Source organism: Micropterus dolomieu, linkage group LG07, assembly GCF_021292245.1.
Source record: "Micropterus dolomieu isolate WLL.071019.BEF.003 ecotype Adirondacks linkage group LG07, ASM2129224v1, whole genome shotgun sequence".
Classification (NCBI taxonomy): domain Eukaryota; kingdom Metazoa; phylum Chordata; class Actinopteri; order Centrarchiformes; family Centrarchidae; genus Micropterus; species Micropterus dolomieu.
Window position 1 is genome coordinate 27,670,686 of NC_060156.1, and position 27,924 is coordinate 27,698,609.

Here is a 27,924-nt window from a genome sequence, read left to right on the forward strand (position 1 = left end):
CGCATCCTCCACCCGAGGCATCCTCCCATAACCACGGTCCCTAACCCCCATCACATTACTGTAGTTCAGTGATCGGGGTGTGGAAAGCCGTGTAGAGAAGGGTCTGCCCCATCATTACTCAGTTCATCATGTAAATCAGGAAGAATGGCAGAGACCGGCGTGGAGGTGGCGTGTGGTGCTTAAGAAACCTTTCATCAAGCTTACCACTAGCCTGTGGTGTCTGCTCCTCCTGTGGCCAGTTGATGTTGAGCTTAGCCACGGCTCTAGTCACCACCTCCAGCAGCACGTCATAGTCGGGCGCCGCCAGATGACGCCGCCCCGACACCCGGAAGTCATCGTCCACTACGCTGAGCACGCCCGCCTCCTCGGAGTCGGATTGCTGCAGCGTCTCCGGATCCAGGGAGAAGCCGAGAACGGGCTCCCGAACGAGGAAAGGAAACGTCGGAGCCAGCGGATGAAGGTCGGGAAAAAGCCTCAGCCGTCCCGAAATCCTCCGACAGATCACGCTGTGAACCCCCATGAGTGAAGCCGCCGGGCCGCCTCAGCGGCCGCAGGGCCCGCCCCGCGGGGAAGACACATCCGGCCATCCTCGGCACACAGCTCGGCAGTTCTGCCATCGTACTGTAGGCCTATGTGGACAGCACTGCTGTTCAGTGGGCTCGTTTGGGGCCATGTTTCCTTTTAGTTTTGATACATTTGTATTTTTGAAATATAAGTATATAAATATATAGTCTTTTATCAGATCTACCTATTGTTATACTTTCTATTTGTTTGGGTAAAATCTTACTGCTAGTAAAAACTTGAGAGAATTGGCCGGGGTCATATTTGAGTGGATCCTCCTCTAACATGCGTTATCTCACTCCAAACTTTTGATAAAACTTGAGAGCCCTGTGAACGTCTGAATCCTCACCGTGCTGCGTTATTAGAAACGCTGATGAACCGGTCGTGGGTCACATCTCTCTCTCTCTCCCACTGGTTTCTTTACTTTGGGTTTTATTGCTGTACGAGTGTTTTCTTTTAACGATTTACTTTCATGATTAGAGAGTCTGCTGAGGCTGCTACGTTTCCATGCACTGTAAAGTCACAGCAAATATTATGGGGCATTTAAACAGAAAAACAAACAAACTGTAGTTAAAAACTCGACAGGACAGACGGAGGAAATAGAACTTCAACTTCTGAAATAATTTAGACGTTCAGATGGAGCTCAGGTGGACGGCTACTTTACGCCAAACAGTTTCACTGTATGGCATTTGCTATTTAAACAACATGGGCGCTGGGCGAGAAAATGACCACTGCGGTGGTTGGAAACTAGCAATGACTACACTTTGCACTGGGTGCAATATAGGACCCTATCACATTATTGGTTTTGTGTTGCGTTCCAAATCACATACATCTTCTTCTTACTTTAAGTACACACTGCAGCTGCCGTATACATTCATTTATATTCTCTTCTGCTCCTCCTTTTACTGGAAGGCCCAGCCTGTCTAATCTCTTCCTCTGGGACTTTTGACACCATTATACATATCTTGCTCGTTTGACCAATCACGGCTCCATCTGCAAGTAATAGTGTATTTTCCCTGTGTCAGACTATTAAAAAAATAAAAGCTTCAACCAATAAACATTTTCTCGCCTCGGAACGTGCTTGCTCATGTGCTGCAATCACAAAGAGAGGACGAAGGTCTCAGAAAGTACATTTTCTTCGTGCGCTGAAATCAAGGAAAAGATGAAGGTTTGAGCTGGGAACCCTTGTGTGTGTGAGAGCGGCAGTGAGTATTCTCCACAGGAACGCAGGAGTAATAACACACCTTGTCTGATTGCTACTTCTCTTGTCTCTCGTATTTCGCTGATGAACAACAAGATTCTTTATATGTTTTGTTTGTTGTAATGATCAGTAGAAAATATTTCCCACTGCACTCATGCTGCGCAGAGGATTGTGGGTCAGAATTGCAAGAAATGCATGCTGGCTTTGCATATTGTAAAATGCCATGCATTAAGACATCTTGGGAGTTTTGGCATACTGCATTTGACAAACTATGTATTACATTAGATCTTTTTATTGTGGAACGGGTGTTTACAATAAGAAAAATATAGAAAAACACCTCACTTATTCTTTAACAAAGTCTTCCAATTTTCTTAGTTTACCTGGTGCTCACTGTGTTCCCAAGGCTTTCAGAGTTCACTTTATATATTCAGCGTTGTCTTTCTCACTGTTGATGTCTTCATTCCTTTTAACTCATCCCTTAAATTCACATGTTTTTAATCATTTGCATTGTTTCTACCTTTATGGCTGCCGTCATCATTTGCTTATTTTGACTTCAGCTCGCTACCTGGGTGTGAACTCAGAAGATAGCACTTTGGCAATTTGCCTGCCTCCTCTGTTCACGCCCGGCTCTCTGCTCTCTATTGTTCGGCTGCCGGCTTCCCTCCAGTCTAGTCTCCAGTGCTGTCATCCCGTCTCCTCGGGAGATCGAACGCTCTTGAAAACTAACACAATCAAGTTATTTTATCACCACAAACACACACTGGATGGAACGGTGGCAATAATTACCGGCACTTCCCACCCAACCTTCAGCTCTGCTGGTTGCTGTAGCTCTCTGGGAGGGAACAATAAGAAAATATATTTCAGCTGAGCTTCCACCCTGATTTCTGAAGGAAAAAACATTTAATGTAAAGCTGTTTAGCAGCTCAGTCAGCAGCCTGTAACAATATCCACAAACCTTATCATGTGGTCCTTGGGCCAAATTCTGTCTGTTCAATTTAATTCAAGTTAGGGGGTTACAGTTACCGCTACCTATCCGCTGTCTGTTGTTCACGTCACCTAATGTTATCCCCACGGGGCAAACATGACCAGATAGAATATATTTATTCCAAGTACAGACAAAAAATGGGATTAGGTGTTATTGGGCGCTAATAATTTCCTATTGAACGGATTAGGAAATCCCTCTCAACCTGAGTGAAATTTCCTTCTGATCAGGAATGCGTTTCCCAAAAGCATCGTTGCTAACCACGGTAGCAACTTTCTTGGTTGGAACTATGCAGTTGCGACACAACTGTTTCCCAAAACCCTAGTTCGAACTATGGAGGTAATTAAGTTGGTAACCTGCATGGTACGAACCATCGTTAAGCAACGCAGGTGTTCCCCATAATCATAGTTCTGACGAACGTTCGCACCAACTGTCATTAAGTTGCATAGTTCGAACTACAGCTCCTGACCTGTGGTTAGAAGCTTAGTACACAGTACATCACAGATAGCAGAAAATACAGTTTTAGGATATGGATGTAATGTGTGTAAGCAGGGAATGTGCAGTACTAACATATTTAAGGTGAAGGTTTATTTTAAATGTAGTTGTAAAAGTACTTTTAAATGTATTTGTTGGGTCATGGGTAGGGTTGCATTGATTCAGTACTAAGTATCTTAGTGTAGACCATCTACGAACAACAGATGTTTTCTCACAGATGACCCATCTGTTCACAATATCTAATTTAATATCACAAGCTCAGCCACTTATCGCACTGAGCTATTCTCACCTTGACATTGTTTGTGGCCAAGGGATTCAGAATAGTGTTAAAGTGTTGAAATTAAGATGTTTGCAGATTAAACCTATTTTAATTAATGTTTTGTAATCGCTAATAGTTCTTAATTTTTGCTTCAAAAATGTTGCTATATTTAGGCAAAATAAAATGATTAGGTTATATTGCAACATTGAATAGCCAACGAAAAGAAGTGGACCAACATTCCACAGGCCACAATCAACAACCTGATCAACTCAATGCGAAGGAGGTGTGTTGCACTGCGTGAGGCAAATGGTGGTCACTGACTGGTTTCCGGACCCCCATATTTTTGAGTGGCCTTTTATTGTGGCCGGCCTAAGGCACACCTGTGCAATCCCCATGCTGTCTGATCAGCATCTTGATATGCCACACCTGTGAGGTGGATGGATTATCTCAGCAAAGGAGAAGTGCTCACTGACACAGATTTTGACACATTCGAGAACAATATTTGAGAGAAATAGGCCTTTTGTGTACATAGAGAAAGTCTTAGATCTTTGAGTTCAGCTCATGATGAATGGTGGCAAAAACAAAAGTGTTGCGTTTATAATTTTGTTCAATGTATGTTGGTTCAAACTAAGTCAGTTCAAACCACAGTGGTACCAACAAGGTACAGCAGTTATGGGAAATTGTCGTACTTCAGATGTTGGTTAGTTTAACGATGCATAGTACCAAGACAGTTCAATACTACCTTCCGTGGTTGTACAGGAAACGCATCCCTTGACGGATTGGGCCAGTCTATTCTGGTTTTTATGAGGCATTTTTATTCCAATAATTCTGTATATTCAATAATTTTTAGTGGAATATTAGGGTCCATGTAAATGCAGCTGCTGTGACCATCTTCTCTGCCTACAGCTGATATAAAGCTAACATTATTGCTTGATGCAAAGATTTGATTGATTGTAAATGAGGTCTCCATCTGCGTAGAAGGAGAATTAATAGTATTCTGATAAATTAATTTCAAAATAGGCATCGCTATTATGAAACCAAAAAACATAGAAGATAAATTTTTCCATTTTGGTTTCTGTTTTTTTTTTCCTACGAGGAACAAACGGGACGAGTGATTTGAGCTGTACGTTGTAGCAGGCAAAACATGCAACTGAATTTCAGTTGGTCTTTAAATGTGTAAAAAAAAAAATAGTCCTCTTACAAATCTAGGGTTGGTAACATTAGCTAACCGTGACAGTAACTGTTCCAGTTTCACAGTAAAGATATTTCACTGTCTTTAAAATGGACCACATGCTGGTTGTGTATCACTTATTTCAAACAAGCTGTTATTTAACCACCTTTCAACCCTTCTCTACTCCCAAATTGCAGACTCATCTCAGAGCTGCCGTTAACAGACAAAAAGTGGTGACTAAGCAACGCACACCTGTGTTAGATGAGCATTACGTCTTTTGAGTTTCAGCACCTGAAACCTTTGTTTCTGCAAGTTGCAGCTCTTCTCAGTGATATGATATGCACCATATCTTGGTTGAAAGACTTTGGTAGTTGCTTGGAAAACACCCCTGGGTCCAAGTAGTGGGGATATAAGGGCTCAGAATAGGGGTATGACTTAGCTCTCAATACCTAACGATGCAGAAAACTGGGGTCAAAAGAACAAGACGAGAAGATATTTTAAGACTGTTTTTAAGAAATAAATAGTGCTGAAATATTAGTTGGGGGGTTGGACCATTAAACACTGGAAATCATTAGCTTTTTTTTTTTTAGGCAAGACAAGTTTATTTGTATAGCACATTTCAACAACAATGCAATTGAAAGTAGTGATGTGCGATACCACTTAATTCTTATACGATCCAATACCAAGGTCAGCAATACCCAGGCGGGTATTGCTGACCCCTTCAAAAGCCCTAAGCAGCCATCGATTCGTATCTTTATGTTTTCCTGTAATAACAGGATAATTATCTCATGATCTCGAGATAACTAATCAGTAGTTTACACTGTTAACACAGGGGTTGGCCAGAACGTTTCTTAATGGTAATTTCCAGATACTTAAGATTACTTAAGATTGTGCATTTGATCCTCATGGGAGACTAATTAAAAAAAAAATCTTTCTCATATTCATCTCCAACAGTTGTAATGAAGATGACTGATTCACAATTAATCACCTTTTGAAATAGCCGTTGGGAAAAGTGTGATTGGATTCCCTTGAATCTCTTCATAACAACTTTGTTGTAGAGACTGATTAAAAAACACAAAGAAGAATAAAAAACATTGCAGAGAGCAGGGGGAAAACCTGCAGCCCTTGGAATGCAAGTCCTGCACTCTTCCAACTAAGCTAACAACTGACTCAGCAAATGGCCACAAAATTATCATAAAGAAACCCACTGGCTGACCCCTGTATTCAGAAGAAGAGCACAGAAAGTGCATGTTAGAGGTGTTACAAGAGAAATTGTTCTCGGAAGAGATGAGTTTTCAAGAGCTTCTTGAAGTTAGAGAGGGACGCCCCTGCTCTGATGGCGTGTGGTAGCTCGCACTGGGATTGCTTTGTTTGAAGGGATGGCAGAGCCAGGCGGCGTTCGTTGGAGCGGCCAAGAAGGAACGTAGGCTTGTATTATGGAGTTTAGGTAGATGGTGCAGACCCAGTCACTCTGTATGCAAGCATTAGTGACTTGAATTTGATTCTGGAGGCCACGAGGAGCCAGTGGAGGTCACTGAGTAATGGAGTGACATGAGACTTTTTGGGCTGATCAAAAACCAGACGTGCTGCTGCGTTCGGAACCATTTGTAAGGGTTTCACCGCACAAGCTGGAACACTTGCTAGGAGGGCATTGCAATAGTCGAGGCAAGACATAACCATGACCTGTACCAGAAGCTGGGTGGCATACTCAGTGAGGTAGGGCCTGAATTTTCTCATGTTGTATAGAGCAAAGCAGCACAACCGAGAGACAGCAGCCCAAAAACGTATAATATAATAATTATCCCGTTATCACGGGAAAACGGAATAAAAAAAAATTTAAATCGATGGCCGTTTAAGGCTTCCGTAGATACCGATACTTTTTACATATTTTATTTCTAGTGTAATGTGACCCCCCCCCCCCCCCCCCCCCCCCCCCCCCCCCCCTCCAGTTTCAGTATGAAGGAAATAAAGACTAGGCTGTAGCCTTACCAATTCCAAATAGCTGCATAATGACAAGACATCATACTACTGTCATTCTTTAATTACAATAAAATATCGTGTTCAGAACTTCCGCTTCATAACATCATCATATTATTTTGACTTAATCTCAGAAGTTCGCGAAGTTTGCTTTGTTGCCTGTTGTCTTTACAGACAGCATCATTACATTATTACCATCACAGCTAAAATACAGCCAGATGTGACTGCTTTTATAGTCAGGCTGTGGTAAAAAGAAAAGTCTTCAGTCTTGATTTAAAAGAACTGAGAGTTTCAGCAGGTTTCTGGGAGTTTCTTGCAGATATATGGGGAATAAAAACTGAACGCTGCTTCTCCAGGTTTAGTTTTGACTCTAGGGACCGAAAGCTGACCTATCCCAGACCACCCGAGAGGTCTGGATGGTTCATAATGCAGCAGAAGATCAGTAATATATCTTGGCCCTAAACCATTCAGTGCTTCAGCTCAAGTTACTTATTTTGGACAATGCGAATTTGTTTCTTCTAAATTGGATTGCATGTTTTGTCATTGTGCAAGTATACCTTTCTCAAAGCTTTTACATTTCTTGTTGCTATTTTTCAGAACATTTTTAACAAATGCTTTCAAAAAGTAGTGGGGACATGTTGCCAGCGTTCCCAGTGTCTATGCCTGGCTCGTTTACCCGAGGGCCAAAATGCGGCTGCGGCATTTTTGACCAGGTCCTCCAAAAGGTCTCCTGTGATATTGACCTTGATTTCTCTTCACTGGCTCCATCAAATTCAAAATCCAATCCAAGGTTCTTCAAGGTGATAACTTGCAGAGCTCTGCAGGGTGAGACTGCTGCCCACAGCCCTGTCTCACCAGCAGGCCCCTGAGGTCCTCTGAGCAGGGTTTGCTGGCTTGAAACTAAAAAGGACTGTGCTTTTGATGTTGGGGCTCCTAAACTTTGGATCTCTCTCCCTTTGGTCTTAAGATCTGAGCACACATTTTAAAAAACAGCTGAACACCCACCTGTTGGATGCTTTGTTTCTTTTGTGAAGCACTTTGCCGTCTACAATCTCTCTAAAGTTTCTACCTTCCTGAGGTCAGTATTAGATCGGTCCATCCATATTTTTTTAAATAAAGAAAAGAAATTAGTCCTTCTTACATCTCAACTAGGCAGAGGCCATTCACGTTGATGTTGCCAGTCTCGAGGCACGTATGGAGAGGAGTGATTGTATGTATTTGCATGAATGTGTTGGCTTCATCTTCTGACATCTGGCTGCGTTTCTGACACAGTAAATATTGTCAGTAGTCTGACACAGTTGAGAGTTTTTGGATTTGAATCGGATTCAGGTGTGTGTTAACGTGAGCCACTGTAGAGTATGTAGACTACATGCTGTGTGTGTGCGTGCGTGTGTGTGTGTGTGATCGTCTGTCTTTGTCTTTGCTCCTCTTCTCCACAAACTCTCATTCCTCTCCTCCTCCTTTTCTCTACCTCTTTCATCCAATCATCCATTCAGTGTGCGCCTCTGCCCTCTTGGGAACTCATTTTCTCCTTCTCCATTTCCACTCGCTCTTCTTTTATCAATTATTTTCATATTGCCTTGCTTTTGAAAGCATGCACACTTAGCTATGAACAAGGTCGTCTCTGAGCCTTCACACGTCCTTTGCTGTTGAAATGTTGCCAAAACATTATTCAGAGTTCTCTTTTCTTATTAAAAACCAAAGAACATTAGTCTCTGGCCTGTCCTTACTTCTCATAGGAAACTCAGATTCAGCTTCACACTATGGGAGGAAACTAAATCTGTTTGCACATTTTGGCTCCAGAAAATGAGGAAAAGGACTGATTGTTTTTTTGTGTCCAGTGGTCAGACTTTTTGTTTCGACAAATACATCAAAAACCTCAACTGCAGCGTCTCCTGGTGTGTCTATAGATCGGCATTGGTGGAAAGTACATTTACTCAAGTACTATACTTAAATACAATTCTTAGGTACTTGTACTTTACTTGAGTATTTCCATTTTCTGCTACTTTCATCCACTACAGGGAAATATTGTATTTTTACTGCACTACATTTAGCTTTAGTTACTGTGCACATTCAGAATAATAAGTATGTTGTTGAGGTTTAACCACTAGTTTTTTAAGTGTAACTGGACGTTGCATATTTATTCTTGCTAACTTGACCTCGGAGCCCTACACATGCAAAAAACGCCCTGGGATGAGAACAGGTTATAATTACAGATCAACCTACCATAGGGATACAGCAGCACAGCAGGTTGCAGAGGGCGTTTATGTTACAGAGAAAAGACCAGTCCCTGTGGGGTCACTAAAGTCTAGGTACGGATAGGGGATGAGAAAGGGGGTGTCAGGCTACAGGCCCAGGGCCCACTTCTGGTAGTGCTCTCCACATGTTTAAAAATAAATTGTTACATCCTGCACACAATGTAGTTTATTTAATTTTCTCTGCAAAGTCAGGGCAATTTCTTTTATTTTGCATTCAACAGTCAACAACTTAAAGTGTGCAAACGTCTTAAACACTTCAGCCCTTTGGAGGAAGGCGGACAGCTGATTCTAATGTCACTGCTTCCCATCACATCTGAAAGGAGAAAGCTGAGATAAGCTCAGGAAATAATAAAATTAAGGACTGCTGAATTACATTTCGCTGCTTCACTGATAGGGTCCCAACGCTCGATACACAATAAGTCATTTGCGAGTAACTGAGTACATGCATGTTGCAAAATGTTCCAATCTCTTGTTTCACAAATAATTTTCACTCCCATATTGCAGCTAGATATGTGCCTGTACAAATCCTACAGTCTCCTTGCACGCTCATGCACGGCGTGGTGTTTCTTTTGATCTGTTAAACGTGTTCAAATTAAAACAAAAGAAAATGAAATGTTGCAAGTAGGAGCTTGCATGTTGGGACTATGGTATTGTGCATGCTGGCTTCCTGTGGAAAAATGTAATAAAACAGAGCCACTGCTAATGTTCGTAGTAACAGCTGTGGTCTATGATAAATCAAGATGTCCTCTGTGGAAATTTTTTTTTCGTTCTCCAGTTTCTCGTCTTCAGATCAACATTTCATAACATCTGTTAGTCATTTAAATATTACATTCAATGTTAAATTATTCATTTAACATTGAATAATGATCCGATTACAATTTGTAGGAGAGTAACAACTTAATTGGTGTACTGTAATCATTTGGTTTCTCATTTTAACTTTTTCATTCCCTTTGTGATTTTTTACTCTGTCTGAGCTCACACTGTGGTGTTGCAGTAAAGCTTCCCTCTCTGTGTTTTGTTTCGAGTGTAATATAAGTTCAAGTTTAAAAATGCATGAGTGCATGTGTTTTGTTTCATGCATGTTTTGGCTGTGGATACAAGAGTCATGTGTTGACCAACAGATGGCACATGTTCCAGATAAAATTCACTGTAATTCAGAAAATGAGTAAGAACAACACACACAAAAACATGTCTCTGACTTTGTGTGTGTGCTGCTGTTTAGCTGGAAGTTCAAAGTATACAGGTCTTCCACTTTAGTTTTGTTGTTGTTCCATGGGGCTCCAAGCTGGTGAAGACCTCCAGTCGGTCACATGAAAGCCTCCATTGTGTTTAACAGTCTGCAGCATGCAGCCGGTGCAGTCACCCAGGTTTAACCTCCCTGAGAGACGACCGGAGTGATCGACTCTCTTCTTGTCCCTGAATCCGTCTGCCATCGATACTCTGCGCTCTCTTCTCCTGCAGTTCCCCTATCTGGCCTCACCACATCAAAAACAGTTACACAATGAAAACACCCAAAGTCATCCTGCAATCCTCGCTGGATCTCTGGCTCCACGGCTTCATCCTTTAACTGCAGGAAACATTTCATCAGAGTCAAGAAGGACACCTGATATTTCAGTCAGAAAGTAGTGGTTAGGTTCTGTAGTAGAGTTTATAATGCCATCATCTCCACCAATGTTTGTTTTCAGTCCAGTGTGTTTGTTAGTAAACTTTCTCTATAATGCTGACAGTAGTAGATTACTTGATAATTTGACTGGCAATTCTTAGCCCATCAATTTTCAGTCAGTCACAGGTTCGAATGTGAAGATCAGCTTCTTTTGTCAGTTTTCATCTTTGTAAATTAAACATTGTTAGCATTTAAACTGTTGGTTGGACAAAATGAGCGATTAGAAGACTTTATAATTTATACTGTAGCAGTGGATTTTTAAAATAGTGCAGCTAATAGAAATCCCAGTTATATAGGGCTGAAATGAGTTTCCGGAGCCGGCTGAAGTGGTTCGGGCATCTGATCAGGAGCCTCTGGAGGTTTTCCGGGCATGTCTACCTGCTATGAGACACCGGGGTGGACCCAGACCACGCTGGAGAGAGTGCATTTCTAAAACCTAAAGATATTAAATTTACTATCACATTCAAGGAGTCAACCTTCACATTTCAGACAGGCTAGAGCTTAAAAATGATTTAAATTACTCTCAAAATGATTGCCTAACTTTGTGTCATTTGATCAGTTGGCTAATTAATTTGCTGTTGTTTTTAGTTACAAAGTGTCTTTTACATTTTAATGTAAATGTTACCAAAACATTTGGGCATGTGAGCAAAGAAAGCAGGCTCCTGAAAAGAGGCAACAGCTGTAAAGAAAACACTGATAGAGTTACTGATTATCATCCCGGCAGACGTTTTTCTCCTGATTTCCACCAGAAATGAAAGACACGTGACCTCCTTGACCCAATCAGAGCGTATGATCTGCTGTGGTGTCTGTATTGTAAATCACTTAAATTATACATTTTCCATAAACATCACCTTATCACTGCAACACTGCGACTTCTTAAGGCTGCATTAAAGCGTTCCAGCAGCTGAACAGGAAGAAAATCAAGTGTCTTTTCACAGGTTGAACCCTGACACACAGCTGACTGGGTGTAATTGGTGTCAGGTACTGAGAAACATTGACGCAGCCTTTCCTGTGGTCTGACTCGTCTGAAGAGGGAAAAAGGTGACAACGCCAGAACATGTTGAGTGTAAAACTACAGCAGCACTTTCAGGAAGACAGCTCTGTCTGCTGCAGCATGCGTGGGAGCTAAACATTGCTTCTCACCAGGCCCTGTGGGATATTTGTCTGTGTTTTTGTTTTGTGGTGGTGTGGGGGGGATAATTCACGTCAGCTCAGGTCATCACCATCAGAGGTTGTGGAGCCGGTAATAACGTGATACTATCAGTCCCCGAGGGGGAATTCTCTTTTTTCTCTGTGGCTCTCTTCAGGGAACTGAGTACAGAGGATCAGCTACAGTGTGACATCCTGGCTGGAGTTTTGTGAGGAGCAAACAACACAGGGACCAAACACAAGGCAGCCAAACCTGTGTTAATGCGGGTTTATGCCCAGTAGCTTTGAATTGATTTCCTCTCATCCGTGCAGCCAATTATTTCAGTTAATCTCGTGAAAATCTATGTGTGTACGCTTTAAACTGGCCTTGACATGAGTAATCCATCATAGCAGACACGCTCTGACAATCAAGGTTTAAAGTGGAGAGGAAAGTTGAATTGTCCTCACTTTGTGTTTATGGAAGTATAACCTGTGATGACACTGCAGCTACTGTGCAAACGTTTCCATTTCTGAAAAGAGGATGAAGCACTACAGACATATTGGTGGCTGCATCCACATTACTATGAGCTCCGTCCTCACTAGCGTCTTGCCTAGCTGCATGTCAGAATTGATTTTCATTCATAGTAAAACAACTCGTAACTCATGCATGCACGTGGTGTAAACAGGAAGCAAATTGTCTGCTCCACATCAGCAGAACATTTGACAATAGAAGAAAGTACAACTAGAGGCGAACAAAGAACAGAAATGGTGAAGAACCACAGCAGAGATTTCTTTGCATGGATCGACGACAAGGTGGAACTGTTTCTGAAAGGCCATGTGATAAAAGCCTGATGAATCAGGGAAAGATATTCCATGACTGATAAGACCCAACAAGGAAGCCAAATGTGAGTTTTAAAACAAAAACATGGTCAGCAGAGTTTTTAAACTTCTCGGTTTTAGTTCTTCAGAGTCACCGTTTTAGTGTGGACGGCAGGCGGAAAAAAGTACCAACTTTCTTGAGGAAGCTTAAGAAGGCCAAATTCCCATGCCATGTTCACAAACACAAATCACAATCTGGCATGGGATGTGCACGGCCCAGGACCAAGGGTTCTGCAGCAGAAGATCATGGTACCCCGTATTTGAGAACTAAGTAGTGCGTCCCATTCGAAATCAATACGGGATGCAGTTTGTCCCGTATTTCCGAGTTGTCTTCAATGCAGCATCCCATGCAAATCATTCCACCCGCATTCTGTGAAGACTTGTCCTATTCTACCCATGATTGGCTACTACTCGCTGCCATTAAACCATCAGGTTCAAGGCCAATCGGAGTCAGATAAGGGCGGGTCTCTTGGCAGGGAGTCGAGTTGAAACCACGGTGGCGGCAGCTCCAGAAACCCCCCCACGTCCCCTCTGAAACAAAAGAGGATGCAAAAAGTACCAACGAAATCAAGAGTGGGAGAAATCGACTACTAAAATAGACTACTTGATCAGTATCAAGCCAAACGTCACAACTTGTCGGCCAGTGTTCTGTGTGGTGCACGGTGGCCTGTCAGACGTGTGACAGCATGCCGAGGCAGTGTGATGATTTAATAACACGTACTCATTTTCTCATTGATTACTCTGGATATCATATGCTGCCTATTTGTCAAGAAATATTGTTACAATGGAAATGAATATGCCTACATTATGGTATGATTTGTTTTTTTAAGGTTGAGACACATTTAATAAGAGATAAGAGAGATATAGGCTATTTAATACACATTTAATAGTGCCTATGTGAAGAATACAAACAACTATGTGTTATGCTTAACCATCTATAGAATTGTATCCTTCAATACTATAGAATTAACAATAAGCCAAATTAAAACTAAAATAAATAAATATATTAACTGACCAATCATAAAAATGGTGATGATAAATTAAATTGAGAAATGTTTGTAGATAAATTATTTTGTTTGGATGGTTGCAAACAATGACATATATTTTAGCCAAAATCTGTGTTCACACCACCGTTTTCAATTACTCAAGTTCATTAGCAATTTCCCATCCTGTCCATCAACAGCCACATCAGGAGCATCGCAGCATCCACTGGTTATGTTTTCCAGAATGACCAACAAAGTGACAGCTTAGCAAAAGTCATTCCAATCGAATCGTATCAAAACATTTGTTTAAACCTATTTATAGTGAATAAGTTATGGACATGTTGATTTAATAAGTCAATAAACAGTTCACACCCTATTTTTTGTGTTCCCACTGTCACACATTGTTGGCCTCTGTTGATTATTGTCATAGCTGTGTTTTCAGCTCTGACAGAGTTCATCTGTTCACACTGATTTCAATAGCACATAAGTTATTTTAATGTCCAGTGGTATCAATCTTAATACTTTTTTAATATTAATATTATATTAACATTGCCACCACTGGCACACCATCAGGCCTGTGGTTGCTGGGCCCCCGAGGGGTCTGGCCCCCGCTGCAACCCTACCAACATACGATACAACAACACAGGATACTCTCAGTAAAAGATTTGTGAAATAAATTAGTTACGAATTTGGTTTTAACCGTTCTGAGGAAATTAAAGTGTTGTGGTCCCTTCTTTAAAATAGCATCAGTACTCTGTCACCACCTCAATCTCCTGTCCTGTGATCCTGGAGAGGATTTTAATGATTTGACTGAGATGGGCGCCCCGGTAGCTCACCTGGTCGAACCCAGCCCAGGGATTTGCAGCATGTCATCCCCTCTCTCCCCTGCCTGAACCCTCTCTTATATCTCTATCAAATAATGCAGAAAATGAGAAGGTTCACGCCTCCCTTCTCTCCCTCTGCGCCCTCAGTGACAGCACAAACGTCATCAATCAGAACCAAACAGTCCAACCCTAATTTAGGAGGAGCCATCACAGCAGAAAATGGCCTTTAAACTAAAATGCAAAACACATTTAACATTAATAACACAATTATTTTTTGTATTGTTCTGATGTTCTGAACAGGCAGAAACATTTTGGCATAAACTGTCTTTGTTCAGTAGCAAGTGTCCCTATATCGCATCACGCACACACCCGCCCGCTGACGAAGTTGACTTGTCTTGAACTTTTTGACGAACAAATCACTGGAAGAGAGACTGATTCTCGCTGTTTGTAAGTTTCCAGAATCTATTACTGTTTACTAAATAGGACATCAACAGGAGGGAATTCACATGGCAGAGCATCCCCGCAAAACTAGATGAAGGCCTATCAGGTAAAGTTATGTAGCCTATTATTTTAACCTAAGTTAAATAGGCTACAGCTGTGTAGCGCACAGAAGCTGTTGCCATGGTTACTCTGGAGCGCCTGGCATTTACTTGCAGTGCGCTTGTCTCACATCCCACCCATCCTGTGACCCACGGTTTGACTGTATGTGTATTCAGAGCCATTGAGCTACGGACTTCTATCTCCAACTAAAGCAGAGCAAGACGGAGAGGAAAAATCTAAGAGTTTTTTAGTTTACAAGAAAAAAACTAACTAACCAGAGAGAAGCAGAGAAGGCTGTTGGTGACTGGATAAAGACCAAAAGAGATTCACAAATGCAAAACCAGTCGAAACAAACAGGACAGAGAGAGAGAGACGGAGGTCAAAAACAATTTGAGTGCAAGATGACCATCAGAGGAGGAAGATGAAATGAAAAACTGAGAGAAAAGAGAGCAGGAGAGATGAGGAGGAAGAGGCTGGAGTCTGGCGGTGACCATGGTGACATCGAGCGACACGGATGAGTCATCTCTTCCCAAATAATAAAAGCCTTGATCAGGTCGTCCCCCACCTCTCGTATAGAGGAAATGACAGGAGAAGGAGGAGGAGGAGGGTAAATGCTTCCTCCTCACCCTGAATACCCCTGATGATGTGGCTGTAATCCCCTCAGCTCAGTGGCTATTTTTGTCAACACTCTCGGGGGGAGGGTCCTGGGGAAGTGGTACACCTTGGCTACAAAACATCCCCCAGTTTCGTATGGGTGTTTTTTCATCTGCCGGCTTGAGTTTGAATTTTCTAATTTGAGCTGACTCGCTGTGTGCTTACACGCTGCTGTGTTAGCGCTGAGGAAGCAGGACACTGTGTTCAGAGTGTATTCCAGCTGTGGAGACAAAAAGTAAAGTGTTGATCTTATTTTGAAAGAAAAATAGGTTTGATTTTCATCATCCATTCGTTCTCAGCTGATGGTCAGCAGGTAAGTGCTGCTGCAACAGAGCTTCAATAGCAGATCTAAAATATCAACACCCACATCTTTGTTGAGGCGACTTGGCAACGTAGATTGCGATGACGCAGTTGGTCCGGGAGTTATCAGGGAGACGCGGGGTACCCTTTAGCATTGTTTTTGGACATGTAGTGCTCCCGCGGTCAAGTTAGCAAAACTAAATATGCAACTAAACTTGTTTAGGCAAACATCATGGTTTTTGTTAACTACGTTACTTAATTTATGTACTGTAAAACTTTATTTGCTTAAATCACTGAAGTCACCCTGCCAATATTTGGGACAGGCATGTTGATTTTGTTTCACACAGGAAACGAACACCGGTCTCCTGAGTCAAAGTACAGCTTTTGGCCCACCTGTCCACCCCAGCCACCTCCTTACTGTGACTTTTCTGTTATTTATGCCTACACCTGCTTGTAGCGTCCATAAATGACACTACAGGTCTTCCCCTAGTGCGTTGAACAATGACGCTAAGGGGCTTCCCAGTGCGTTACAAATTGGCGCCAAGGAGTCTTCACCATGAGTCCATATATAATGCCTTGGGGGTTCCTTTTTAACTAGCATGGATAGCGGCAACTCCTAGACGGCCACCTATCTCCACCAGAGCAGAGACTTTGCTGATCCTGAACCACCAACAGTCCAAAATCTAAAAATAGAAAATGTTACCGTGTCACCATAGGAACAGACAAACTACAGCCTAGACTGGTGAAAACTGAATAGCTGAGACTAATATGCCCGAAAATGTATATCCTATGATGTCATTTCCCTCTGCAGCTGAGTGATTTCTGGACCAAATTACAGGACTATATTTAGAGATGGCTGCTGTGGGCGCAGCTCGATGGCCATGAGGGAGAGGACTGTGTGTGTGTGTGACATGTGACGTGGATGTGTAGTTGCAGCCTGTGCACCTGCAGCTCAGACAGCGTGGACGTATCTGGAGCGTGTTCTCAGTCCGAGGCATGTTTTAAAGCCTCGGGCCAGGTTCCATCTGTATGACTCATTCCATTTATCACCGTGTGGTCACTGTGTAATTAGCTTTTTAGAGGCTACGAACAGGCAACCAGTCCATGAACACCATCACTATGGCTAATGCTTTTTATTACAGACTGCAGTGGCATTAAAACAAATGCAGTCGGCAGCAGGGACGAAAACAAATGTTGTTCCAGTGTGTCATTAGTGTCCATTCATATGAAAAAGACCAGCTCTAAAGCTAAAAACACAGGAAATAATTAATTATAGTTCGGCTCTGTTTTGTGTTCAGTGACTTTTCCCAAACAGACAGAAAAAAAAGGCATAGCCGACATGCAAACAAAACACATAGCTTACATGCAGCATTTAATTAAAGGTCAAAAAAACGCTCATTCCATTAATGCGGGGGAGAGATTTTAAATTGGCCATGGCCACCTCTTTTAAACTCACCACTGAGTGAGGAACTTGGATCTGTTTCTACGTAACTTGATTTCTAATTGCATCGTAAAGTTGCTGACATTAAGGGGAAATGCCTGATTGTGGAGGGCAGTAAAGTCTTAAAGGTTAATTAGAGGATGGTTAAACCTGGGCTCTATTTTTCCACATATGTTGGTGTTTAAGTGACTAGTATGTACAAAATGTTTTGAATCCGTGCAGTTGATGGCCGGTATTCCTTCGGGGCGATTGCGCTGGTCAAAATGGCGTCCACAAAAAGTGCTTCTTTTTGCCAGCGACAGGCTCCGACTGTTACACCAGGTGTCTGACAACGTAATGGAAAGGATCCCTATGAGGGACTCCCAGTAACCCCCAGGAGTTTGTTGTGTTGAAGAAACTTTAGGAAATAAAGTCTTGCTTGCAGCTCCTCTATGTACACAAGAATCCACTTTGTGTCCCATTTCTTTTTCACTTTTTATCACACGAGGTCCAGCTAGAGTCTGGACTACTATGTAAAATCAGTTATGTGTTGATGAGCTCTTTGTGAAACCAGGGAACACAACCAGCCACATCAGGTGCTAGATAACATGAGTTAACCTGTGATTACATGTGACTTCATGTTTACAGTTCTTGTTTCATTTGTAATAAATAGGCAACAACCAAGATGATTTCCTGTGACGTTTTACTCTTTTCCGACAGAAAGTTAAATCCCGTTTCCACTCATCTGTTTTATGCCCTGTAAAAAACAAAACAAAGTTGAAAAATCCCCAAAAGTTTTATGTGGCATGTTATAAAATGTGATAAAAGATCAAAGTCCTGCTGTCACTTATTACCACAGGCCTCCACTCCACCAGAAAGAAAAAAAAGGCTGTGCATACTGTACATATCAGTAACACTGGCATGGTTGCATGCAACTCATAAAAACACCACAGGGTACATTTGGTTCAGAAGAGATATCCATCCATTAATTAACTTAAATGCCATCTCAGGTGGGATGCAGCAACAACATGCACACTGACATTATACAAATATTCTGAATAACATGAATAGAGGCAGAAATGCTGTTTATATTCTGAACAACAAGACGAGGCAGCTTTTATCTATAGAGCTCATTTCCAGAGTTTCTGCAGCTCCATTAATGTTGTGGTCACCTTGCATCCTTCTGAATTAATTTGCATTGAAGTTGTTGATGCCTGCATTTCATTTAGCTGTAATGTTTTAAAATATGCACCTAAATGTGTGAAATGGTTTAATGGATATATAACTTGTGACGGAAGACAAATGAACTGAATGAACTCAGCGTCACAGCCACATTCAACCCAACTCAGGTGTTGAGTTGAGTGGGAAAGTGTCAACATACAATAACTACAGGATTACTCTGGTAAAAACATACAGAATTATTAGGATTGCGTTATGCTATGTGGTGTTTTCATCAAACAATTGTCACTTTAAGTCACTGCTCCATGTATGGCAGCGTTTATGGTAAACATGAAGTCTGTTTCCACTGCACTTTTAATCAATACATCAGCTTTTCTTCTTTAGACAGGCGTTAAAACTTCTTCGTGATATCGAAACTCTTTTTAAGTTTTTAAACAAGCACACCTGTTGGACGGTGTTGGACCTTGTGGGCACAACATGACCTGAAGCTGACAGTGATAGAACCAGGAACATGTTACTTGTAAGTACTTGAGCTGGAAGGATCAGTGAGCAGCATCACTGTAGACCAGAGACTATAGGGGTTTATTATGGCAACAAGAGAAGTGTGAGCAATTCAGACAAGCTGGTTGGGTTTTGTGTAAAGAGTGTGGTCACAATGGCAGACACAGGAGCAGTCACAATAACCAGAACCATTTTTATGTTTTCAGCCTCTTGAAAGGGTTGTTCAAAGGTTTTGTGGGAAATGTCAGAAGCCACAAATGTCAGTAAGAGGTGTACCAGCATCGAATGAGATCAGATCCCAGATACTAACAACACATTTACACAACATTTTTTTCTCTCTTCACCTTTCCATCCGTCCACTTGTGCAGATTATGGGTGGCCGCTGCCCTCTGACCTTTGTCCCATATGGATCTACCTGGATGTCCTGTTCTCCACAGCGTCCATCATGCACCTCTGCGCCATCTCTCTGGATCGTTACATCGGCATTCGAAACCCGATCTACCACAGCCGCTTCAACTCCCACACCAAGGCCCGCATCAAGATCATGGCGGTGTGGACGATTTCAGTGGGTAAGAACACACACACAGAAGAACACCATGTTAAAATGAACGAATTGTGTCAGTAGAGGTTTGTTTCTGTTTGCGTCTGTGTTGTCTTCAAGCTCGGACTTTTGTCGTAAATCTACAGAGTTTATTAACACGGTACAACAAAACATATACGCAAGTTAAGAAGTTGCGTTTGAAATGTGGGGGGCATTTTGTGTTGGAGGAATGAAGAATTTCATATTCACAACATCAGATGCTCTTTTTAAACAGAGCGCACCGCTTAGACAACAGCTCCTACAGAGTTTAGGAGTTCAACAACATTACATTTATGACATACCAGGTTGAGTGAAGTCACGTGACTTAGGTAACGTACTTAAAGTCCGGTACGCCTGTCGCTTGGACTGGACATTTCCAACGTTCACACAGTATATGTTATTTTGGGACAACTGACAATCGACCTATTTTGTTTAGTTATGAGGGCTGGACATACAGACCATCTGCAGACACCAGTGCAGTGGTGGAAGAAATGTAAAGTACTAATACCACACTGTGAAAATACTCCCCTACACATAGTTCAGCATTCAAAACCTTACTTAAGTAACAAAAAAGGTAAGTACTATCAGCTAAATTTGCAGTATAAAGAGTAAGTAAAATGTTCCAATCAATGTTTCTCTATTAAATCTGATGTTTCTGGATTAATATTCCTGCTGCATTCATTTACAGCTGGTCATTTTAACTCCTTTATATCCTGTTGGGTAGTTTAATCTGCAGCATTGCATCATGGTCTATAAGATCGTCATGTATTTGCAGCATTGCTGTCCTGTGAGAAACACGACTCCCTAAAAAACAGCCTGTTTTTGTGACGATGCATTTTCCTGCTGACCTGTGGGCCCACCACCAGCAGGGATAGGCACTGGGGTCGGGTGCTTTGTAAGCCAGGCTGCAGGAAAAACCTGGGACCTAGGGGTGCCTACTCCAGGCATCACAGACTGGTCCTAGCTATGTGGAATGTCACTTCTTTGGCAGGGAAGGAGCCAGAGCCAGTGGGCTCACCTCTACACATAGCACGGGTTAGGAACCAAACACCTGGAAATAGGCTGGACTCTCCTTCTCCAGAGTTGCGCGGCACATACTCACAAGCCCACTGGCTGAGCACTGCTGTGTTGGACTTTTTTCTTAGAGGGTCTTCTCTTTGTGACTATGAGTCTCTTATCTGGGGGGGAAGGTTCTGTTGTGTGTGCTTGTGCACCAGACAGCTGCTCAGAGTACCCGGACTTCTTGGAGTCTGTGGTTGGCGTCCTGGAAGCGATTCCCTCAGGGGAATTTATAGCTCTGCTGGGAGAGGCAGAGGCTATTAAAACCTGTAATCTGAAAAGTAGCTAAAGCTGTCAGACAAATGTAGTGGAGTAGAAGGAGAAAGTTGCATAAAATTGAAATACTCAGGCTACAGGTACAGTACCTGAGTAGTTACCTTCCACCACTGTAAGTGACAGGAGAAGATGAGATGTATAAGGAGGCTGTAATGGAGTTGGCTGAGAAGTCTGTCCGGTGTAGATCAGAAGGCAGCAGGAGGAATACTGAACACAGAGTTTTGGAGGAAAAAACAGTGAATTCTAGACAGAGGAGGCAGCAAGAGAACACAAGAGGTGGTTGAGCTGAGGGTTGAGTATGCAGGAGGACAAGTGGCACAACACTTACTATAGCAGGATAACAGGCAGCTTATTCACAGGGAAATTAGGCTGAAAAACTCAGAACTTGCAGTTCAGAAGCAGGATGCTGAAAATATGTTGAGAAACCGTGAAATTTTAAGGCCTTTAATTGAATAGTTTGTGCTTTGCTCAACAGACAGATTTTCTCTGTTTCCCATCAGAAAACCACACATAAATAGGCTTTCTGATGAAAGCAAAAGTGACACGCCTGTGGGAAAATGAAGGTTAAACAAACCATCAAAAAGATCCAAGGAGAGAGAAAAACAACTTAAATAGTATTTCATTTGATTTAGTGTGTATTTTATGTTTCAACATCAGGGTTCAGAGGTTTATATTTTGTTTGCTCGATGAAGAGTAAAGATGATTTAAAACAATAGTTACATCCCCACCTGTATGTTCAATATGATTGTTTCTCTTTTTCATACTGGTCATGAAAAGATCTCTTAAAGAAGTGATGTACAGTATAGGAGATGGGAGACAAAATGCATTAGTTCAGCAGACGCAGAGTGCAGTATGGAGTCCTTATTCTACTGTAAATGATCCCAACATATGATTTTACAGTATGTAGGCCAAACAACAGAGTTAGGAAATCTACTTCACAATAATTACACTGGCAGCACGGTGTTCAGTTCATGCAGGAGAGTCCAAACTTTCCAGCAACAACAGATCAATACAGACAAAATCCTACAGGACACTACACAAAACATAAAAGGAGACCATCAGGAAAACTTGCACTGCTCACAATTATTAAAACAAGAGGTACTGTAGGGAGAGGTAGGTTGTAACAATAAAAATACACCTCGTGTATAGGTAGGGCTGCTGCAGCACCCTCAGCACACCAATTTAACACAGTTATGTGACCAAAAACTCTTTCAAAGTACATATGGGCATGTGAGAATTTTTGTAGAGTTCAAAAGTTGTTTAAAGGGTCCTGTAAAACTCTTGTAACTTTCCAGGAAGTTGTAAGCAGTGGCAAAGCCAGGGGTTGGCCAGTGCTGGTCATGGCCACCCCACACAGCAATATATTTCCAGTTCCAGCCTATTTTTTACTTGGCGCCAATGTCAATGACAAATAGATTGCATTTCACATGGCTGCTTCACAATAAAAGCCACCCAGAGTTTTGTCAAGTAACTGCTTTTAATGTGAAGGAGCAGCAGTAAGGCATGTTCAGTTTGTATTAGTGGGTAAATTCCAGCATTAGCAGCTCCAATATGTTTGTAGAACGGTAACCACTGTAAATTCATCGGTAAAAAAAGTGACAGGACTTTTTACTACAGGCTATTTCAGCGCACATATAAGTTGATAAGTTTCAGAAACCTACTATAACTGAAAGACGTCCGTGTATTTGCCCTCTAGTGAGTCACCATTGTTGCATCTGAATTGGGTCTTTGTTTCTCTGAGCAGCAGGATGTGAAACTGGACTGTAGCTCAGTGCACACCAATTCACAGTATTTTTCTAATCCACTGAGTTTTAAAGTGCTGGACACTCAAATACAGAGCTTGGTTTCAAGTTGTGATGCATGAAGAAAGAATCTGAGAGCCAGGACAGTGAAAGAAGGGCCTAGGCCGGCCTAAAGGATTAGCCTTGGATTTTAATAATGTGGATGTTTTTGCACAGCAGAAGGGAAGTAAAATCACCTGGTTTAAGGTAAGACAGCTCAGTCTGACTGTGTTCAAATTTATGGCTGCAGGTTTGTCGCATAATATTTGGCAGGCTGTAAGATCAATACATAAATAAATATCAGGTCCTGTATTACACTATGATGACCTTGGTGTAGCTGCCAATCATAATTCAGTTTAGTACAAAGCAGTATAACAAAGTATACATAGCATAGCATAACAAAGTCCCACCCAGGGTAAGGGGTTATGGTCCAGTTAGTTTCCTCTAGAAATAAATTAAATGGCACTTCACTCTCATTGCATTCACAGTTTAAATTCATTTAATAAATACCCAATCAATATAAAATATTTTTCATATTTGTTGGTGTGTATGCTCTGCAGACCTCCGTGTGCTCAGTCAACACCCCTTTTTGCTATGTTACAATGATGTATTGGGATTAATTACTTGGACATGTGCCAACTGCACACTGTCTCATTTCATCATCATTATTGCCAAATTACCCATACCATTTCAAGGAAAATCATATTAATGTAACAAATCAGTTATTTTCTAGGAAATTATAAGAATCCATGGCACTGGTAAAATGAACTCATATTTGACACGACAGACGTACACAGCAGCCCATGTGGGAATAAACTCCAGTTGTATTTACACATTAAACTCAACATCTCCTACAAGTTATTTTTATTTGATACTAATTTGCAACAGCAAATACATTTTGCTAGAAACATAATGAGGAAACATGCAAACAGCTGCTTATATTTGCTTATTTATTTATTTATTAAAAATACAGTTCATTTTCCTACAATATCTCAGTGTTGCAGGAAAGGCATGTTTATTTGTTTGTTTGCAGCAGAAATCAGATGGCATTTTGGCAACAAAAGACAAGAAAAACGGACAACAATGAACACAATTTCAGACACAGAGACTTGTGACCGTACCCAATCATTATTCATTAAGACATTTCATTAAGAAATCTGTTGTAACCCGAGGAGCATCCAGAAGGCAACAGTTCAAATGAAGAGGCAAGGGGGTGTCCCTGAGCACCTCCAATGCTGTTTGCCTTTTTTAGTGTCAATTTTGGGACTGAATCTGTCAGTCCGTGTCCCGTTTGAGTTTGTGGTCGAGCACAATGCCAAGGTACTTAACTCTGATAGTTTCCCCATATAAAAGAGTAGCTTTAGGGGATTGTGCTTTTCAACAATCACTTGACATCTCCTTTGTTTTGGACACATTTAGGATAAGGTTATACTTCTCACACCTGTCAATGAAGAAGTCAAGTTTGTCTCCCTGTCATATAAAAGAATGACCAGAGCGGTATCATCTGCATACTTAAAAAGATGCTTATTAGGAAAAGTGCTGATGCAGGAGTTTGTGTGTTGCTCCTATGCAAGTGGTCACCTTGTCAGAGAGTGACGAGCCGACTCTGACCTGCTGTATTCTGCAGCTAAGAAAATCAACAATCTATGAGTTCAGACCATCTTCAAGTAAAATTTCTTCAGTTAAAATTTGTGCTAAAGTACTGGGCTCAATGTTGTTAAATGCAGAAGAAAAGTCAGCAAATAAAATTTTGGAATGAGCTTTTTGAATTAGCCTGAAGTTTCCAAGTTAATGTGCAAAGGATGCTACAGAGTTGCAAAAGCTTCTTCCACCAATTTGGATGCTTGGTAAGCAAATTGCATGGAGTCTAGTAGATGCTGCGATTTTGTAGATTATTTCATTAAAATTTTACCAAAACCTTAATCTTTCACCAACTTCATTTTGTTACCTAAACCTAACAACACACAGGACTTAGCAGTGGTGTAATGTAAAAGTAGTAATACTTTTAATACTCGTCAAGTCCTGCATTTAAACTTTTGACCATCATTTCTCTAGTGACATTGGACTGGCCCAATCACATCTCTTACTGGCTCCCACCCCCTCCCCCCCTGCTCTCTGTTTCTTGCGTTGCGGGCCAAAAAAATAAAGAAGTCTTCAGACGGCTGCCACCAAATGTATGGAAATTTCCGATATGTTTGCTATCAGGGATGCAGTAGCTTCAACATCAGACGTAGCGCAGTCAAAGGCACTTGAAGGCGTAAAGGAGAGCCGTGGCCACTGCCAGGCAGACGAGGAGGCGTGTGATAGTGAAGCAGAGGGCCAGAGTCCCTGTGACAGGCCCAAGGGACAGATAGAGCAGGAGGTACGCATGGAGTATCCCAACCTGAAGGGACCTGTTTGAACCTGTTTGAAATGGCAGTTGTCCACATCACCTTTTGAAAGCATTTGTTAAAAATCGGCCAGGGCAGATTTTTTGTCCCAGTCCAGCCCTGCCTATAATATCATTTACTAGTTGCTTTATATTTTGTATTAACAGTCTGAATCTGAAACTAACTATCAGCTACATATTTCCATCTGAGATGTGGTGGAGTAGAAGAAGAAAATAGCATAAAATGGAAATACTCAAATAAAGCACAAGTTTGAGGTACCATCCACCCCACCCAAATTTGCTTTCTTCTTGCTGTGGTGTGTTCTACAGGTTCACAGTACGTGTGTTGACTGCGTTAGTGAAGGGATTGGTTGTATTGTTGTTTTTGTCCATTTCTTTTAGCTTATAGCATTTGTCATATTTGTGCCTGTGTGTGTATTCGTCTAGTTGTTTTTTGTGTTTTTAAATTAACAAAACTAAGAGCAAATGCTAGCAGCTGTGATGTTGATTGCTTAATGACAACATGCTGATGTCCAGCAGGTAGCTATAACGTTTACCATGTTCATTTTCTAAGTGTAAGTGTGTTAGCATGCTAACAGTAACTAGCTCTGCAGTTATTTCGAATTCATTACAATTCACCCTAAAGGGAACATGAATGTCTGTCCAGAACTTCATGACTGGATGATTTGATCCATCAAATAGACTAAAGTGTTGGACCGACGGACATTACTGTCCTTAGAGCCACACTGGCATGGCTTTAGAAGAAAAGCGCCAACCTAAGAGACATAAAATGTACTACACAACTCTACTAAGAACAAAATTGGGCACACTATGTGAATTCTTCCGTCCAAGGCTCTGAAAATAATTAAGTGTTCAAGGTGGAAGCACACAGTCCATCTACGATGCCCTTCTTCATTGAAATGCCCTTTGTAAGTGGAGCTCCTTGCAGATGACAAGAGTTATTCAGAAATGCTTTGGTGAAATAACAAAATACAAAAAATAATCCAGTTCAAATTCCAGTCCTTTGAGTTTGTAAATACTTAAACTGAAACCTGTCCATGGAGAAGCCACGGTTAAAAGCACAAAACTGTAAGGAAAACAGAGCGTTGAGAGACCAAACACACTAACTGTGTGAGTAGGAGGGCAGTCAGCTGCTCATGAGATGCAAATTTCCCTTGTTCAAGACAAAAGTGACGTTTATGACTCCATATAATTTTTAAGGAGGCGAGGGAACAATCAGGTCCTGATAATTGGCTTCTGCCTCTCTGGCTTGTATCCAGCTGTTCAGGTCAATGGACCTAGATGAGCAGGAAATGTAATGATTGTGCAGCAGACGAAGGCCTGCTGCCGCACGGTGGTGGAGGTGGTGGGAGGGACGAGCAGAGTGCAGATTAGCTCTGTACGGCCGTTATTTACACTCGCTTGGTGCAAACAGGGCGGAGAATAAAGCACAGTATGACAATCATATATTTCATTTTCAGCTGATAATACTTCAGTTCGCAAACTGCAAAAATAAACTATCAGTTATTTGATTGAACTTGAATTACCCAAAAACTTTTCCACTTCCCTGTCTTAATTGATTTGTTTTTCTCATTATTAACCGACATGCATTCACGCTAACCTAATTAAGATGAGAAATGGTGGAAAAGTTACGTTTTGTCCAGGTGGTAGAGTGCCCAGATATTATTATTATCATTGTTGTCAAATGAATGGATGGCAGGAACATTATAGCTCGACATTAATGATTTACAGCACACAGAGTAACTGAGTTATCCTCATTTTGGAAGATAAGAGAAGAGCAGCTGTTTGTTCTGGAGAGTGACGTACATGTCAATAGTACAAGATGAGAATATGAAGAGAAATGTCACCTTGAAAAATACAATGTCACTTTTGCATGGTTGGATTATTGAACTGAACCAGGGGCTGTGTTTCAAGTGACTGTTGGAAAGTCACAGAGCTCAGTTAAAAACAAAGATGTCCTCATCAGGATTTTTGTTGTTTGTTTGAGTCTTTTTATTACGTACTGTATCTGCAAAACAATTCCAATCCAGTGATTGTTTTTGCTTTCTTTATCCTTCCTGCATGCTGAGGCTGCAGAAACATTTTATACACTGAAACAGTAAAGCAATTTAAATTAGACAGAATAGGCTTTGCTATAAAACAATCTGCATCTGACACTCTTTTTGATGGTTTCCAGTAAGGTTTTGTATTATTTACTGTAGTATTTCGTATAATATCTGTGCAGAGGAGAGTCAGTGTGGATCTGCTGTGGCTGGAGCTTCAAAACAACCACAGAGAAACACAAAACTACTACAAAGAGACACAACACAAAGCAAAACGACCACAGACCATAGACTGTATAAGTGGACATAGTCATCGTGACGTCACCCGTTGGTTTGTGGACTGAAGTTTTGAAGCCCTGAGTTTGGCTGATAGGGCGCCGCCATGTTGATTTTTTGCAACCAGCGGCACCAGACGTGACTATATTTGGACAAAACTGTGTAGCTAACGGCCGTGTGGAGGTGCATCTGTAATTCACGTTAACTGTCATTTTAACAGGATTGAGAATTTTGTCTAGTGAACAACAGGCTTAAAACTAAATGTACTCACCAGCGAAAGTGAACAGCCAACTCCTAATCAACTTTTTCAACGGTGCTGGTTAAATTTACACAGTGCCATGGGTACAAGTCACTCTAGCCTGATTGATAGGTCGCCATGGTAACAACTTTTCAGTCATAGATAATCCCACCCTGAAGCATACTGTGCTTTCTGGTCTATTTTCCTCTAAATGGGACCATAATTTACTAAATGAACATCATATTGTATTGAAGAAGACATGAAACTAGCGATTGAGACCATAAACTCATTAGGAAAGTGTTTGCTGA

General features: G+C 41.5%; 1 protein-coding gene across 1 annotated transcript in view; it reads left to right on the forward strand.

The window, feature by feature from the left end:
* Positions 1 to 27,924, forward strand: part of htr2aa (5-hydroxytryptamine (serotonin) receptor 2A, genome duplicate a) — an 84,849-nt gene that overhangs the window by 24,979 nt on the left and 31,946 nt on the right. The window contains exon 2 of the mRNA XM_046053930.1: positions 19,344 to 19,544. Coding sequence (XP_045909886.1) covers positions 19,344 to 19,544 — 201 coding nt within the window. The remainder of the gene's footprint in view (positions 1 to 19,343; positions 19,545 to 27,924) is intronic.